Source organism: Pavona decussata, unplaced genomic scaffold, assembly GCF_977016875.1.
Source record: "Pavona decussata unplaced genomic scaffold, jaPavDecu1.1 SCAFFOLD_72, whole genome shotgun sequence".
Classification (NCBI taxonomy): domain Eukaryota; kingdom Metazoa; phylum Cnidaria; class Anthozoa; order Scleractinia; family Agariciidae; genus Pavona; species Pavona decussata.
In genome coordinates, this window is record NW_028145491.1 from 100,471 (window position 1) to 118,211 (window position 17,741).

At 37.3% G+C, this 17,741-nt stretch overlaps 2 protein-coding genes across 3 annotated transcripts in view; both read left to right on the plus strand.

Moving 5' to 3' along the window:
• LOC146476760 (uncharacterized) overlaps positions 1-17,741 on the plus strand; it is a gene marked incomplete at its 5' end in the record, with an annotated part of 220,663 nt that overhangs the window by 90,350 nt on the left and 112,572 nt on the right. The gene's annotated exons all lie outside the window — the stretch shown is intronic.
• Positions 672-17,393, plus strand: LOC146476764 (uncharacterized). 2 transcript variants are annotated; one of them, XM_085113926.1, is made up of 10 exons: positions 672-1,160; positions 2,093-2,386; positions 4,558-4,717; positions 5,078-5,283; positions 9,987-10,171; positions 10,524-11,123; positions 12,157-12,371; positions 14,413-14,453; positions 14,664-14,760; positions 15,886-17,393. In XM_085113926.1, the coding sequence occupies exons 1-10, from the start codon at positions 875-877 to the stop codon at positions 16,094-16,096; spliced, it is 2,295 nt and encodes a 764-aa protein (XP_084970052.1). In that variant the 5' UTR covers positions 672-874; the 3' UTR covers positions 16,097-17,393. The 2 variants fall into 2 exon arrangements, with proteins under 2 accessions (XP_084970052.1, XP_084970053.1); XM_085113927.1 differs by lacking the exon at positions 14,413-14,453 and having other exon boundaries at positions 15,886-16,022.

Below are 17,741 nucleotides of genomic sequence, written 5' to 3' on the forward strand. Positions count from 1 at the left end.
CCCCATTTTCAAAACCAAGACCACGCTTTGTAAATAGCGACCGGGTTTGCCTCGCACCAGTTGGGATTTTTAACAAATGTTACGCTCACTTCGTATATTTATTCCACTGATTTATAGTGTCCCCAATTAGTACTACAGTGCTAATTAGGGACACTAAAAGAAAGTATTTTTATTTATTTATTTACTATTTATTTACTATTTATTTATTTATTTATTTATTTATTTATTTATTTATTTATTTTTATCTTAAATATACTACACTGCATGTTTTCGTCATCAAAGGTGTCCGTCATCGTGGTTTGAAATTATAGCTTAAAATTTATCCTTTGTCCGATGATTGTGTCGCGTATGTGTGGATCAAATACTCAGCTAAATGTGACATGAAAACGTACATTGTCGGTGATTCAACAATGTTTATCCTAATTAGCATTTCGTTGTTTCAGAGCCCCGTATTTCCCTTAAGACTAAATTAAAAGTCCTCCCAAGACTTTTCAGTTTGACGAATTTTACCAGGTACGAATGTCCTTGCAGGTGATTAAATTCGTGCATATAATTGGACAATATAGCTACTCAATATTTTTGGAGTTTTTGAAGGCCTTTATATTTCACAGTTAAGACAAGGTTGCTTTTTTTACTATGCAGGTATTCTGGTGATAAGGACTGGTGTCCTGAAAGGGAGGCTGCTCATTTCATTAAAAGTTATTCCAAAGTTACGTTGCCGAACACGAACATCACGAGCTGTGATTTTACCATAGCATTCTGGGTAACATCCACTACTTTTGAGGGACCAAAGATAGCAGTCTGGTCAATCACGGGAAAACTCACTTACATAGCAATTAGGACGAGAACCATTGAAGTACAATCACTGTTCAACATGTACACGTGGAAAAAAAAAAACGTTACTGACAGTGTATGGAATCACATCGCTTTAACGTGTGTGAATTTTAAGATCAGGATGTTCGTTAATGGTAAAGAAACAGAATTAAGGCAACGTTGGAAGCAAGCATTGTTTCAGTCTTCAGATAGTTACCAGCCGTCATATATCATTGGAAATAATAAGGCTTTGTCAGTTAAAGCCCAACCGTCTAATGGATCGGTTATGGATCTCTATATAATTCAAGGAGCCTTGTCTGTGAACCAGATTTCAGACTTGATCAAAGGTAAAATAACTAATTAGAAGTTAGAATTTATATGATGGCAAAGATAATTAATCATACCTTGTAAGCGGTTTGAATAAAAGCTCATCCTTTGCTTTAGCAGGTTTCTAAATTCACCATATTGTTATGACTGGAAACTGAACTAAGTACATTGTACCAGCACACGTCATCATCCTCATCATCATCGCAGCCTTCATTTTTATCGATCGCCATCCTCACCGCATCACCATCCAATGTAACAATTATTATAATATTGCCATATTTTTCCATCATTGTCACTCACCATTATCACCACCAGCATTGTCATGGTGACTTGTATGATTAGACGTCATCACCATCTTTTTTATCGTAATCAATCGTCTTCCTTATCATCATTATCTTTTTAGGAAAAAGATAAGAGGAGAAAGAAGAAATGTTTCTGTATAGCATGGCAGCCATAATTTTTTAAGACAGCTTTTAATTAATATGATTTGATTGTTTGTAACATTTTTATGCCTGTTAATGGTAAGGAGAACTAGGCAAACAGAGAAGAAGCTGAACAAATCCGAAACGCAAGCGAAAGTGCAAGCGAAAGAACAAGACGACGAACAAACCGTATGAACAAACACTGATAGCCGAATTACCCAGATAACGATCAAACGTTCCACCGACCGCTCACCAGATAAAATGAACAAAAAACTGGCTGAACTTACCTTGCGAATGAACAGATGAACGACAAATGTTTTGTTTACAGTCATGCTTATCATCATTTTCATTACGAAGAGTGTGCTCTATTTAAACTGTCAACATTATATTGATAAAAAAAACAAATATATTTGTTATAGTATAAAGAAATTTGATTATTTAATGTGAAAATAGTGAAGAGTGCATAAGGATTTTTTTAAAGGGTTGACTTTTGAATCTGCTGTAATTTACTTTTATTTCACCAATTTAAGGGAAACCACTGGTGCCTCCTCTAATTACCAACAAAAAAAAGGAAATAGATGGCTGCAATGTAAGTGTTAAGTGGAGACTCCCAACAAGCAGCGCATGCTCCGTTACGTACACAATTCGCTACAGAGAAATCAAGACATTCATGAATGATAGTGATCCTGGCTGGATTGCAATTCACAAGGTTACGAGTACCTACTATACCATACCACTTGACTGCGATAAAGAGTATGAAATAGCAGTGACTGCTGGATCCACGAGTGGCTGGTCAACTTCCTGGCGAGTGAAAACCAAATTGGGTATGGCACTGCATTATGTTTGGATCAGGCTCTTACTAAATCTAAAAATATGAGACTGTCCTTACTGGGAAAAAATACACAATTCGCATTAATATGTCTATGTGCTGCTAACTAACTACAGGAAAGATGTAACTAAGAATATTGTATCATATTATATGCTATGTTAAGGGTCACATTATCCCTTACTTTCACAGTTCATAGTAGAAAAAATCTTAATATTATATGCCTCTCATTGCAACAAATGCAAGTTACATATGTATATTAACCCTAGCAAGACCGGGAGGGGGGAAGGCATTCTACCCGCAGCTAAAGCTTATACGATTTATCATTTCATGGCGAGCATGAAATAATAATAATAATAATAATAATAATAATAATAATAATAATAATCTTAAAAGAAACGATTTGGAAATACATGAGACAAGAAATATAAGTGATAGAAAGCGACGTTTGGGTGCATCTTGCGCTATTATCAAGGTTACATAATGAATGATAAAAAAGGCGGTTTGTGAAGATGCTAAGTTGAAAGCGAATTTGCATAGAAAGGTGCCAAGCTAATAACATGAATACTTTAGGCCGAAGAGAATCAGACTGTACATTCAGTGTTGGTTTAAGATCTTGAATACGCAGCATTTTATTAACAAGGCAGTTAAATTTGTTCGTGCATTTCTTGATTACATCGAAATGTGCTGAGAAATTGTTCGGAATAGCAGTGTCATGTTCTTTAGAATAATGCTTGTAACTAGATGACGCCTTTTGACAGTGTCCCTCAACGCGCTTGCGAAGGTGGCCCTTTGTGTACCCGGCATAACCTGCATCGCACAGGTCACACTTGAATAAATAAACAACACATTGCTGGGTTACGATGTTAGGCTTAGGCTCACGCAGGCTTAGATCTTGTTTGAGCTTGCGGCTAGTAAACACGGGTTCGATGATCTTTCGCACCTTGCTGCTAAGATCTCTAAGTTGTCGTTTAACAGACAATGTAGCATCCTGATCTTTGTAGGGGATAGCTATCCGGATGACGTCATCGGTATGCTGTTTAGGCTTGTCCACTGCGACTCTCGAGGTGATAAACCTGTTGATGACGGAATCAGTAAGGTGATTCGGATAACTCAGCTTACGGAAAACTCCTCTCAAGCGTTCACACTCTTCTGAGAAATGCGCCAAAGATGATGATAACCGATGCGCGCGATAAAGCATGGTGGCGAGTAAGCCATGTATGTAGCGGCTGTCCACATGGCTATGGTAGTGCAGGAGTAACCCTGTGTTTGTCGTTTTAACGTAAACCTTAATTTCAACACATGGCGCGCGATTTAAGAGTAGTAAAATTTGGAAAAATAAGAAATAGCTAAGATTTGATGTAGTTTAAAAATTAGAATGTGAAGTTAATAATTGATATATGAACACCCAAACATTCCCTTACCAACCTGGTGTGCTCTTGGGTTGAGGGCAACTGTCTGTTGGTGTTCCAAAACTTATTTTCTTTCTTTTATCCCTTCTTTAAACCTCTTAAAATTCCATGCAAATTCACGTTTACGCCCACTTTAATGCCACGTTTACCTCAATAACCCCATTCAGCCTGGCTGTGGGTAAGTGGGGAAGGGACAAAGTGCCCATGCTGAGCTTAAGGATTCAACATTCAACACCACACAAAAAGTAAATTTCCTTTACTGAAAACAGATATAGTCGTTCGCCTGATTTTAAGTTTCCATGGCAACAAGATTTGACAGCCTTTTTTTTTTTCGAAATTTGGATTTTCTTTACCTTTATGTGAAGAAATACAGTGTGTTGTCGTGATTTTTAATTACATGTTATAATTTTACCATTTCTGATTGATCTACATTATTTTGGGCTCAGCTTGAACGATTTTATGGGGATTTAGAGAAATCGAAAATTCCAAGATGGCGGCTGAGAAGAATAACGTCTTCCTCTCATTTTGCGGATCAATTGAAAATAGTTTTAGAGGTACTATTAACTCTCCAGGTTTCATTTTCAAGTTTTAATGGTTTTTAAGTTGTAAAGGGGTGGACCTTTTTACCCCCCCCCCCCCCCCCATCCCTTCACTTGCTAGGCTAAGGAACTAAAACAAAAAATCCGTGCGAATAGAGTTAATATTAAATGTTGTAATAAGCATAAAAGTTATGGTGATGAAAATGATTTTTTTTTAGTTAAAAAGGATTCTCCTCCTACGGGTGATGCAATTACAGACAGCCTTGCAAAAGTGGTCTACATAATCGTGGGAGTCACCATTGCTCTAATTGCCACGATAGCTGTGGCAATAATTTGCTACAGAAGACAAAAAGTGAAACAGCGCAGAACTCCTGTAAGGTATGAAAGCACTTTCTCGATCATTTAATATTACAAGTGAGGCAGGGGACTGCACTCACTATTCAACATTTTTATGAGGCTCGAATTCCGTCATCTTTGCCTTATTTTACCAGTATGATGAACAATTGAACAGGTCAGTTGTTTACACACTGTAATTCAACGCCATGTGAAAATTCACTCACATATAATTATGATGCCTTTTGTTAAGGGTGGAAAGTGAGTTTACCAATCTATTGAACCTTAAATTTTCTGAAAGCTGCTGCTTGTGGCACCTTGGATTAATAAAAGAAATAAACACGTACCATCAGTTCTTTATAACAGTTAAGGGATATTTAATTTAATCACATTATATCTTCTAAGATCCAAGTCCAACATCATTCCATATTTGTTACGGGAAGTCCCGCCGGAGCGAGTAACCTTCATGGAGGAGCTGGGTCGAGGTGCATACGGTAAAGTTCATAAAGGAGTACTGAAGGAATTACCCAAACGTGACGTATTTTTAAAGCCCAGGGAGCTGAGAGTGGACACCAGTGAAGGACGACTGGTTGCCATAAAAGTTCTACTCGGTAAGGAAATTACTCACGTTCAATTTTGATTTTTTTTTTATTTCAGAAGCATTGATTTCTCTATTTTTGTTTTACTACGTCACCTCAAAATCTAAGGGGACACAATTGAGCCAGTTGTAAGCAACTCGAAAACAGATTGCTTGTTCGTCAAAGTTTTATCCAGAAACAAAACTGCCTGATTCCTTTGAACGTCGCAAATTATTAAGTACAACACCCAACCTCTCTTTGACCATTTAAGGTGGCTGAACACAGTGTTACAGTATCCCTGTATCGTTTACTATCACTATATTTTTACAGTTTAATATTAACCATGTACATCATTATTTCTTTACAGTAGAACTATTTGAGCCGCATTTCAAGTGATAATGTTAACCAATCACAGCACTTTTTTAACACAAAGGATTCTGAAACTGTTAGCAAAATAAACAATCACGTTAAAGTATTTAGAATATACATCTGTAAGTAAATTTGACACTACTTGAACTTGCGGACGTCTTGGAAAACAGTTGCCTCAGTTTTGATTGTCTACTTTCGATCCCAAATTTCGGGCTGTTTACAGAAAGGTGCGCAATTCAAAGTAGTTAAAAAAAGCTGCACTAAAACAGTTATATTGTATAAATATATTAGTTTTAGTGCTCCGTTCAGCAACAATTTCGGCATCTTTTCTTTTCAAGAGACATTGTCATTGGTTAGCTTTACCACGTTTCCAGTAGTTGAACGGTAAAGCTGTTCAGACGGCATCGAAAATTGAGAAACATTTGGTGTATGCTTACATTTTGATGTATGTATTGACCCTTTCGTTGAGATATTGTCCATTTCCTTGGGAATATGGCTATTAAAAACTTGATTTTTTTGTTAGCTGAAAATTAGGGGAGATAAAAAATTTTAACATATATTTTATTAACATTCTTAAAGGGAACCTCCATTCCGACGACAAATTGACGGTGAATTGTCGGAAATAGTGCCTAAATTCTAAATTTTACTTTAAATAGCAGAAATGACATTCAAGTGTGCTAAAAATTAGATATGATTATCGCCTGTTTTAGATTTTAAATTTCCCGGGCGCCGCCATTTTGGATTTTATGACGTCATATGGTTGCCGCTATTGTCAGTAAGCAGAAGTTCTCTTGTGTGAAACAATTGAGCAACCGTTTTACGTCATGAAATCCAAGATGGCGGCGCCCGGGAAATTTAAAATGAAAAATAGACGATTATCAAATTCTGTTTTGTCCGACACAGAAATATTATCTCCATGTTTTCCAACGAAATTTGAAATTAGATTGTATTTTCAACAATTTAGCGTTAATTTATTTCAAGAGTGGAGGGTTCCTTTTTAAAAAAACCATGGTCCCCTGTAACTTTTACGGACATTTTTTGGGTTAAACTCTGATTCCTTTTTTTTTTTTAGGTTTCTGGAATACTAAAAATTTATTCGTTGAATTATAAACAAAGAAACAATACAATGATTGCTTCACTCAGTCGCAGGAGTGCTCGATGCAAAAACATGCAGAGCAAAATATAAATTTAAGATAGAAAATGTAACACAGTTACTCGAGTTTCACGCACTAAGCGATCATCAGACTGTACCGTTGGAGTTTGTAGTGTTATAATTTAAGGAGGGCGGTTGGAGCGATCTTGCTTCTGATTGGCTGCGTAGAATTTATTTTTATGCCCGCATTTTGTAATTCAGCCAGATCGTTTATCGAGGAGGGTAGATTTGTCAGCAGATAGGATGCAGAGCTTCTCAGATAAGCACAAAGTACAGCGCGAGGGATGTCCGTGATATGGATTTGCTCGTTTGATAATGGACCATTTGATCGTGTTACTGGTGCCAGTTTGATCGTGTAACACTGTTCTCTCCAAATACATCTGGGACCAAAAGGATAATGGCACCAGTTACACGATCAAATGGTCCATTATCAAGCGAGCAAATCCATATCACGGACATCCCTCGCGCTGCAATTTGTGTTTATCTGAGAAGCTCTGCATCCTATCTGCTGACAAATCTACCCTCCTCAATAAACGATCTGAGTTAATTACAAAATGCGGGCATAAAAATAAATTCTACGCAGCCAATCAGAAGCAAGATCGCTCCAACCGCCCTCCTTAAATTATAACGCTACAAACTCCAACGGTACAGTCTGATGATCGCTTAGTGCGTGAAACTCGAGTAACTGTGTTACATTTTCTATCTTAAATTTATATTCGTTTATTTATACATATTTTTCACACTTGGCGTTTTGTTTTCTATGTTCTGGTTGGCATTTTGGTTGAGATACTGAAAGATTTCTTGAAATTCCTAGGACAGAATTTTGAGCGAAGACACCAATGTCTCTTTAAAACATTGCCATATCGCCATTGAAATGGCCAGTTGCTTAATCAAACCTTTAAAATATAAACGTTGTTTTATCTAATTGGACCTTACCAATTGTTAATACCTAGCACGCAACGCTTTGAAAATAAAAAAAATTATATTAAAATTATGCATGGGAACTATAAAACTTACAACATTTACTCAGACTCTGCGCGCATTACGTGATTGGCCCTTATACACGATCTTTTCAAGGAAAGAAAATAGGCCATTTCCGAGTTGCTGTGAACCTCACTATGAAAGCATGGCTACGTGCAAAACTTTTCATATGAAAATTAGTTTCGTTTGCATATGAATGAAAAATGATTTTCATAACAAAAATTTTGCACTTAGCCTCGCTTTCAAAATGAGGTTCAAAGCAACTTGGAAATGGTCTATTGAATGACGCCATCGGGTAGTGTGACGTGCACGTGCGTGATTGGGGTCCAGGGTCCACAAACTGACCAACAAAGGAACAAATTTTTGCGGTCGAGATGACTGAAATTTCTTGCTGGTAACTAATTTTTGCGATGCTCTGGTTCAAGCAGCAGAATATTTAAGTGGACGAAGCCTGGATATTTTCAACTTTCAGTTGCACGGTCATTCTGTAATACCTTACTGCGCAAAGAGACTAAACAGCAACGAAACAAAACAAAAAGCATACCCCCCCCCCCCCCCCCACCATGCACACCCAAAGGCTGTTTCGTTAATAAGGTTTGCCACGACCGGTATAATTACAGTATATTATTTTATATCAAAGCAGTATGAATGTTTGAATTACCGTAGCTGAAACCTTTCTAGGCATACAGAGGGGCTTTCGAATGAAAGATGTAGCTAGTTTAAAACTTTGAGACCTAACTGGGAACGGCCTGCTAAAATGCAAAACTATGCCCTACTGTAACGCAATGAGACAGACTCAGTCGATAATAATAACACTTGCTCAGCTGAACGTCTGCACTTTCGCACTTCTGCACTTCTGTGCAGGCCGCCGCAAAAAGCGCCACTAGAACATGGTTGGTCTGCTACACAATTCGAGTCTGTACATTCCTACAGATGACCCATTCGTGCCAATCTAAAGTACTGAATTGCTTTACTATTGACAGCTCTAGTTGCTTTTTCAATGGAGAATCATGTGAATGTTAATGTTTAAGTCCAATGTATATCGCTCCAGTGGCATAAGTCTATCAAAAGCGGAGTTTTTAATTTGACTGAAGGGAGTTAATTTTTGCGGCGTTTTATTTTGCTGGTGTTTTTTTCTTCGGGGACTAATTTTCGGATCGAGGTTAATCCGCAAAAATTAGAACCCGCAGAATGTTCATGCTACACGGTATGCTGATTGTTTTTTTGCTTCTAGCCTATAGTAAGATGTCATTCACCTTGTTTAGTTCGACGTTATAGGCTCGAATTCTGTGTTCAGTTCGATCAAAACTTTGCAAATAGCTGGTGTAGTACTACTGGATTACAATTTTTCTTTCTTTTTTCCAAACCTTTCAACTGCATTGGAAAGGCCTTTAAGCTTCCGTCCTCATTAGAAAATGATAAGAACAATTTTTAACACCTTAGTCACATTAAACCAAGTCTCAGAACCAATAATTAGACATATATATTTTTTATTTTCAAATAAACACTGTCCTTCTTTTTTACCTTGAATTTTTCAAGCGGTTTTGTTCACCCTTGCTAAAAAACGCCTGGTTTTGGCGTTTTTTTTTCTCGCAGCTTTGGCATTTGAATCCTGTGAGATTTTGCTCAGTACATTATTGGCTTTCTTTCCTTCCGTATCGGACGTCAGCAAATGAATTTGTAAAGCCTTTCAAAACATTGTCAATTCCTATTTCAAAATTTCACATCCCAGTTTACTTTTCACTAAAAGCCAAACCGGACTTCAATTTCGGGTGGAGTTTTTACGCTCCTTGGTACGGGCAGAGAGGAACGCGGCCTTTGAGGACTGGGGACGAAAGTATGTTTTCGCAGCAAAGATGACCAACACGCAAATGAAGCTGTGGTTTGTGCAAGCTCAGTTTCCCTCGCACAATTATTTAACAAATAGATTTATATACAACACACTCCATGTTACAAGGGTGAAGATATAATTTCTCAGCCCATAAGAAACAAACCATTAGAGCCATGTTTGATTTCTTCACACTTACGCAAGTGCTGACTCACCTCAGCAACTGAAACTGAGAGCACACGTCAGTAAACATTTCCACAGCCACCTTAATTTTATGCCGATCAAATGGAATATATATGTTTAATGTTAAAGTCACCTTCTAATTTTTTGCCACGATGAATTACTTGAAAACCTCCTGGTCCATCCTGGTGGCGTTGCTGCCTTTTTTTTTCTTTTTTGCTTCAGAAAGAGCCGGCTTAGAAGGAAAAAAGGAGTTTCTTCAGGAAATTGACTTCATGAAAGAAATTGGTTTTCATCGGAATGTTGTGTGCATGCTCGGCTACTGGGAAAGATCAGAGCCAATCATGTTAATACTGGAGTATGTGTCACACGGGGATCTCCTCCAGTGGCTTAGGAACAAAAGGCATCAGGTAAGATTCCAATTATCTTGATAGTTCTGCTTGTCGGGATGATTTTCTTAGGACGACACTTCAGGATAGCTGTTGCTATCCTGTTGTTGTGCCTGGAAGTCCAGGAGTGTATGAATAAATAAAAACATTAATAGGGGAGCCACTCTTAAAATATTGTTTTTGTGTACGGTTATTCATACTTTCTCGGTGTTATGTAATAATTTGTGGATTAATAAGTGTATTACATTAATAATAGTTTTTTCTGGCCCAGAATAAATGAGATCCGGCGTTTTCAGTTCTGCTGTTATCTTTTTTTTTTCACTAGCAATATCTCCTCAATAATCGTTAAATAATGTTTTTTTTAATTTGACAGCTTAAGACGAGAAACCCTGTTGACGTTAACATCTTTGAAGAGCTGACACCATGTTCAAGTGAGGAAACTGATAGCAATGATGATGGAAACTCCAAAATATCTTCTGAAATCCTAACCGAGGAAGCTGAACTAGGAGAAAATGCGACAGACGAGGAAAGAAAAGAAGACATCACGGAGGAAGACGAAAAAGACAAGGAAGAAAAAGCAAAGGTCGATGAAGAGAATGACGTAACCCCAGGCAGCCTTGCATTCACAGCTCAATGTCAACCTTCGAGCGTTTTGGAAGAAACAGAGTTATCGCTAAGTGACAAGACTCAGCAATTTGGATCCCACAAAAAGCGGAAGGAAGAGGTTGTGTCAACTTTGGATGTACCTCTGGTCGCATTTGGCCGTGTACCGAAAAGAAAACCGCTTCCAACTCCACCAAACCAAAAGGAAGATGAGGCTGTGGAGAAAGGTTTGACATCCGCCGCCAACAAAGGAATTGCAGATGTGAAAATCACCATCCAGTACAAGGATGAACTACCAGGCGATGATAACGAAGATAACATTTCCCCAAACGATATTCTCTGTTTTGCGTGGCAAATAGCTCAGGGAATGGTAAGTGAACAGCTCTAAAGATTGCAATCAGAGGTGATAAATTAAAGTGTAAGAAGAAGGAACCCACTAAGAACCTTTTATTCCTTCTTCTCCTATATGGTACCTGTAAGCTTTCTTACAATGTGGATGATGGAAGAGGACGGAAAATAGTCTATGTATGACATGACTTACTTCTTGTTTCTTCTCGTTTGTTTTCATGTTGTTAACTACCAAAAATGGTGATTTATGCTAGGCATAGCTTCGTAGTTAGCTTTCACATTGTTCACAAGGACATTTTACCATCACTTTTATCCAGTCGCCCAAAATCTTCCAGTCTCATTTCTTCTGGCCATGTAACCCTAATTTTAGATCACTGATTTTTTTTGTGTGTTTTTTCGTAACCTCAAAAATCAAGTTTAGAATTTTTTTGCATTTTGGAGTTATCAAAATGGCTTTATGTCCACGGCATTTGTAACTTACGCTATAGAGTAGGTCTTTCAAAATGATGATGATGACGGTTTATTTAAATTACCAAAATAGCATATAAAATGAAATACAATGTGTTTACAATTACAGATTGTTGACAAGGCACAAACTTTCATCATCGAAATAGTATCCATCCCGCTCCCCAAATGATTTTTTCCCTGCCAAGCTTAAAAAAATTCCGTCATAAAAGGACCTAGTTCAACACAGGCGTCCCAGGAGTAAAATGATTTTTTCTATTTAGTTGCCGCACATCGTGCTCCATGTCGTACTGAGACCTTATGCACCGTGTTAAATAGGAGTTGGAAGCAGTATGGCGTCAAAATCAATTTGTTTTGCGAAAAGCATTAACATTGCTAAAATCTCAAGCTGCAGAACAGCTTGCTTTATGATATAATGTTGGAGTGAATGTATAACTTACGAGTGACTGTATCACTAGGTACTGCGTCTGGAGGTGCGGCGTGTGAACCGAGGCCTAAATTTGTTATGAGATCTTCGTTTTGAAGGCTGCTTTGTCCAAAGAATATGTCATTAACCTTATTAAAATTCATTCCTATTTTCGTTCCGATAGGATTACTTGGCCAGCAGAGGATTTGTTCATCGGGATTTAGCAGCCCGTAATGTCCTTGTTGGTGAAGACAGAAAGGTGAAGATTTCTGATTTCGGTTTGCTACGCCACATGAGTGATGGGGAGATCTATGAGGTGCAGCACACAAGGAAACTGCCCATCAAATGGACTGCACCTGAGGCGCTTGAAAACGGCATATACTCCTCGAAGAGTGATGTGTAAGTTTGTAAAATGATGACACACGAATCGATCATCTAAAGCATATTAGTATATACTTACTTACATTTCTCTCTAACATGCGCAGTATTAAAAACATCAAGATATTTGTTCCTAATTTTATGATAGAGCCTTTAATTTTGTTTGGTTGAATTATATGGTCATCATGGTTATAATCATCTTACACGCCGTTGAATTGCACAGCAAGCCGGATAAACAAAATGTCCAAATGAACACGAAAGCGGAAAACGAATGAACCAACGACCAGGAGAGCGAGAAGACAGCCGAATTAACGAGTCGACGATCAAACGGTGAATCACATTCACAAAGGAAAGAAGGAAACGAACGAAAAACCGAAAGCACGAGCGAAAGCTAGAGTACTGAATTAACAGCTGAGCGACTGACTGGACGGCCACATCCACAAAAAGACAAAGAGCGAGTGAATATGTAGTGTAAATCAGAGAATTTGACGATTATTGTACCGCCTTAGGCGCAAAAGAGTGGCATATACTGGTAAGAGTAATGTTAAAATTGTTTGTTTCTTTTTTAATGCATCACCCGAACTTATCGCCTATGGCATTAAAGTATATAGTATTGTGACTGCCTTGGAATTTTAAGCAATCTGATTGGTCTGCAATCTCGGAATATCTTACGATGATCCATCCAAGCAGAGGTGGATAACTGTGGACTTTTTACCTCACGAAACGTCGAAGTAAATATCCACCAATATTCACCAAGCTCGCAACTGTATTTTTATATACTAAAGTATTGGATAAACAGTCCCAATTATTCTTTTTGTTTCTGGAGTCAAAGCGAAAAAAGCGTAAAATCAAGGAGAGTGCTGGGAAGAGGTGAAAGGATGGCAAACATGTAGTATATTCCTCCACGTCATTTAAGATCTTTAAACAGTAACCGCCTTGCTAACGTGGAATATCAACTCTGCACTTATGGATTAAGATCCTTTTCAGAACCCTCACCCCAACTGTGTAATTCCCTGCCACTTTAAATAACATCTTGTGACGACTTGAATGTTTTTAAGAAAAAAGTAAAGACTCATCTTTTTAGGAAAGTTTTTCTATAGAATTAAATAACATATTTAGACATTTTGTACATTAGAAATATTAGACCTAAATATGTAAATGTAATTTTCTTTTTTTATTCAGTACTGTATGGTGTAATTGTAAAGCGCGATTGGACATCGCTGGAAATCACGCTATATGATAAAAGTATTATTATGACAGTTGTAAAAACTTTTGTATGCCATAACATTATACATAGACTGGAGCGTTAAACGTGGCCCAAACTACGTGAAGGAGGGGCAAATCTCTCTAGACTTATTATTATTATTATTATTATTATTATTATTATTATTATTATTATTATTATTATTATTATTACTATTACTATTATTATTATTATTATTATTATTATTATTATTATTATTATTATTATTATAAATACTCCCATCCGAAATTTGAGTAGCCAATGAAAGCACACCTATAAGAGCCGTCAGTAGCAATGTAATGGCCAAGCGTCAGATAGCGTCAAAACAGAAAGATTCAACTTCTGACTGCCTCAGTGACCTGCGAATTCGAACGTCCGTAATTATTAAAGTCGCCACTGTGAATATTTTTAGAAGTGAATTGTGTCAGGAACTCTAAAATCACCTACATTCGCGAACTATTTGGAACCAATAAGATAAATCTGCCTACAATTTATTCCTACGCTAATCGTGTTTCTGTGGGAAAAAAAAAGAAACGAATGTTTAGCAACGAAACGTCAGCACTCACACCTCTTCATGGTGGCATCTTTGCCTTTAGTTATCAACTTTGTTGATTAACCAAACATTCCTTTCTACTTCCCACCGATGCAACAGCGTAGTTTCTTTCAAAGTTAACCCTCTGATCCATAGCTTACTTTTAGCTGCTAGTCCCAGGAGAGAAATACTTAATCACTTTAGTTACAAAACAACTAGGACACTGGTTGTAAGCAAACTAGAGACAAACAATTAATTAATTAGTTTCTTAATACCTCTCGTCTTAGGTGGTCTTTTGGAGTAGTTCTGTGGGAACTGGCTACTATGGGTAAGATACTGTTTTTGTGTCTTTATTCTGTTTAATCTCTAGGCTTACAAATATTGAATCTTTTTTGTTCTCATCGTCCCGCAAATGTAAAACCGAAACTCTGCTTCATCAGTCATGCAATTAAATCGTGCCAATACGACAATTACACTCCCATTGTTTTAAGATTTCTTCTTTGAAGTCTCACAATTCCTCTTCGATCTGACATTTCAGGTGGCATCCCATATCCAGGAATTCGCAACGGATTGATGTGCCATGTTCTGAAGGGAGGATATCGCATGGAGAAACCCAAGACGTGTAATAATGTGATGTAAGTAATTTACCGTTGAATCTCCAATCTTCTGTAGAAATGAATAAACCAAAAATCTTGCAAAGTGTAAAGTTGAATACGTAATGTCCTCAAATGTGACTCCAGGAAGGATCTGTGATTGTCTGGATGGAGAAGAAAATATGCAGTGAACCCAGCTCATAAGACAACCTAATGAATATGTTCACTACTCTTTGGTTCAACAAATAATTGTTCATGAGTCGACCTCGTTTTGGTGCTCCGTTGGTGAAGAAAACGAGGGGGTTCACTCAATCCAGTCAGTTGATCGTTAATTAGTACAGCCGGGTATTGGTGATCCGTTCCTGAAGGAAACAATAGGTGTTCACTCAATCTGGTCGCCTTACCGTTAATTAATACAGCCGAATATTGGTGGGCCTGTTGCTGAACTAAAACATGGGGAATTCTACTCAGGGGAGTTTTCTATGTTATTTGGCCATTGATCATCACAGTTTTATGTTGGGCGTAACGTTCTTCTTGATTTAATCCTACTCTTCCATTTGTTATTTGTTAGCCGAAAACGCACAACCATTTGTGACAAAGTATCGTCCGTCTGTGCCTGATCTTAAAAACATCATAATTAGCAAAGGGCATCTTATAGAAAATAAGCCATTGCTGAGAAAAAAAAAATACCCTCCAATGATTTCATATAGAAAGGGAAAGTCAATAAAAGACATAATCGTGAGAGCTTAACTGTGAAGGTCAAAGAAACAAAATCTTGATCAACATGAGCCGTGTTTGGCCTGCGAACATTATATACAATCGATTCAAAAAATTTTGCTTGACAATTAAGAAGCGCTACGCTGCAGTTAGATATTGCAAGGTAATAAGAAAATTAAAAATGTGACCTTTGAAAGGTGCAGAGTATTTATAAAACGTGAGAAGACATGGTAGATTTCTCATGTATATTTTTCAAAGTGAATAGAAAACGTTTGACCATATTTTTTTAATAAATCTAATGGCAACACTCGTCGAAGTTTTTGACGGTTCCAGTCAGAAGCAAATTGCAATAGCCGTCACGGTAGGTGTTTCCACAATATCGAACAATAGTTTATCATTCTACCAAATTTTCTACCTGGGTCCGAAATTAGTACGATTTATTTTCAACAGATACCAGTTAATGATGGACTGTTGGGAGCACGATCCAGACGAGCGTCCAACGTTTTCACAACTGATATCAACATTTGAAAGGATGATGACGGTCGACGCTCCTTATTACGATTTTAATCAACTCGATGAACTTGAGCCATGCTACAGTAGCGCAGCTGAAAGCACCAGCAAAACTGTTGAACAGGAAACAGAGCTGGAAACAAAGCTGTAATTGTTTCAACATTGCTGATAGAAACCGCATTAATAGCAATAGCTTTTATTGAGTTTAAACTTGTTGGGTAGGCAGTAGATACTTGAAAAAGATACTCGTCAGGCCGTGGCCAACGTTAAATAAGCAGTCAATAGTAGTTATACTAATAACAATAGAATAATAATCAATCGATTACCTCATTAATAGTATTAAAGTTACTTAAAATAGTATTTAGTTGAGTGTCGATGGTAATTTCGTGTAAGCTTTGGTTTTGCTTTAAGTCAATAGTGTAAATACTAACAACAATAGAATAATAATCTATCAATTACCTCAATAATAGTATTAGAGCTACTTAGAATGGTATTTAGTAGAATGTCGATGGTAATTTCGTGTTAGCTTTGGTTTTGCTTTAATTAGTAAATAGTAGTTATACTAACAACAATAGAATACCAATCTATCAATTACCCCATCAATAGTATTAGAGCTAGTTAGAATGGTATTTAGTTGGGTGTCGATGGTAATTTTGTGTTAGCTTTGGATTTGCTTTAATCATTCAATAGTAGTAATACTAATAAAAATAGAATAATAATCTATCAGTTACCTCATTGATAGTATTAGAACTACTTAGAACAGTATTTAGTTGAGTGTCGATGGTAATTTTGTGTTAGCTTTGGATTTGCTTTATGACGTTTTGTGATTGGTCAGCAAACCTCGCACCACTTTCTCAACCAATGAGAAGCAAAACTAAGCCAATTGTGAACTGCTCACAATTGGCTTTTATTTTTTCTCACTTGACGCCAGCTCGCGAATTGTGTCCAGGGTATTTGCTTCGAATTTTGATAGGTTCATTTCGCTGTTTTCGTCTGTGTTTGATCTGCTATAGTATAAATTTCTTTTATAGAGTATAAATTTGTGGTTTGCTTTTATTGGCCAACTATTCAATGCAACTCGTCATATTAGATTTGGTTTTAGGCAAACTGATGCTGACACGTGGTTACATCAGACTGAGCTTTGTTCCAACGCGAGAAGAAGAAGAGTTGAATGTTTGACTATGAAACCAACAATCAATGTCATAAACAGTGCAACATTTTCAAAGTAAATTTAGGGATCTAATGTGTAAGCTGTATGTAGGAGCCCAATATGTGGCTGTGTGAAAAATGTTAAGCGCGCCACGCGTGTTATGGCGTTATTCCTTAAAAACAAAACCTGTTAAGATAAAATTTAGGCACCTAATTTGTAAGCTGTATGTAAGAGCCCAATATCTGGCTGTGTAAAAAATGTTAAGCACGCCACACGTGTCATGACGTCATTCCTTGAAAACAAAACCTGTTAAGATAATATTTAGGCACCTAATTTGTTAGCTGTATGTAGGAGCCCAATAGGGCTGTGTGGCTGTGTGACAAATTGTAAGCGCCCCACCCTTGTTATTGCGTTATTCCTTGAAAACAAAAACTGTTAAGATAAAATTTAGGGAACTGATTTGTAATTGTATGTAGGAGCCCATTATGTGGCTGTGTGAAAAATGTTAATCGCGCCACCCCTGATATCAATATGGCGTTATTACTTGAAAAAAAACCTGTTTAGATAAAAGTTAGGCACCTACTTTGTAAGCTGTATATAGGGGCCCCGCCGACCGGTCAGTTCAGTGGGAGAGCATCGGACTACC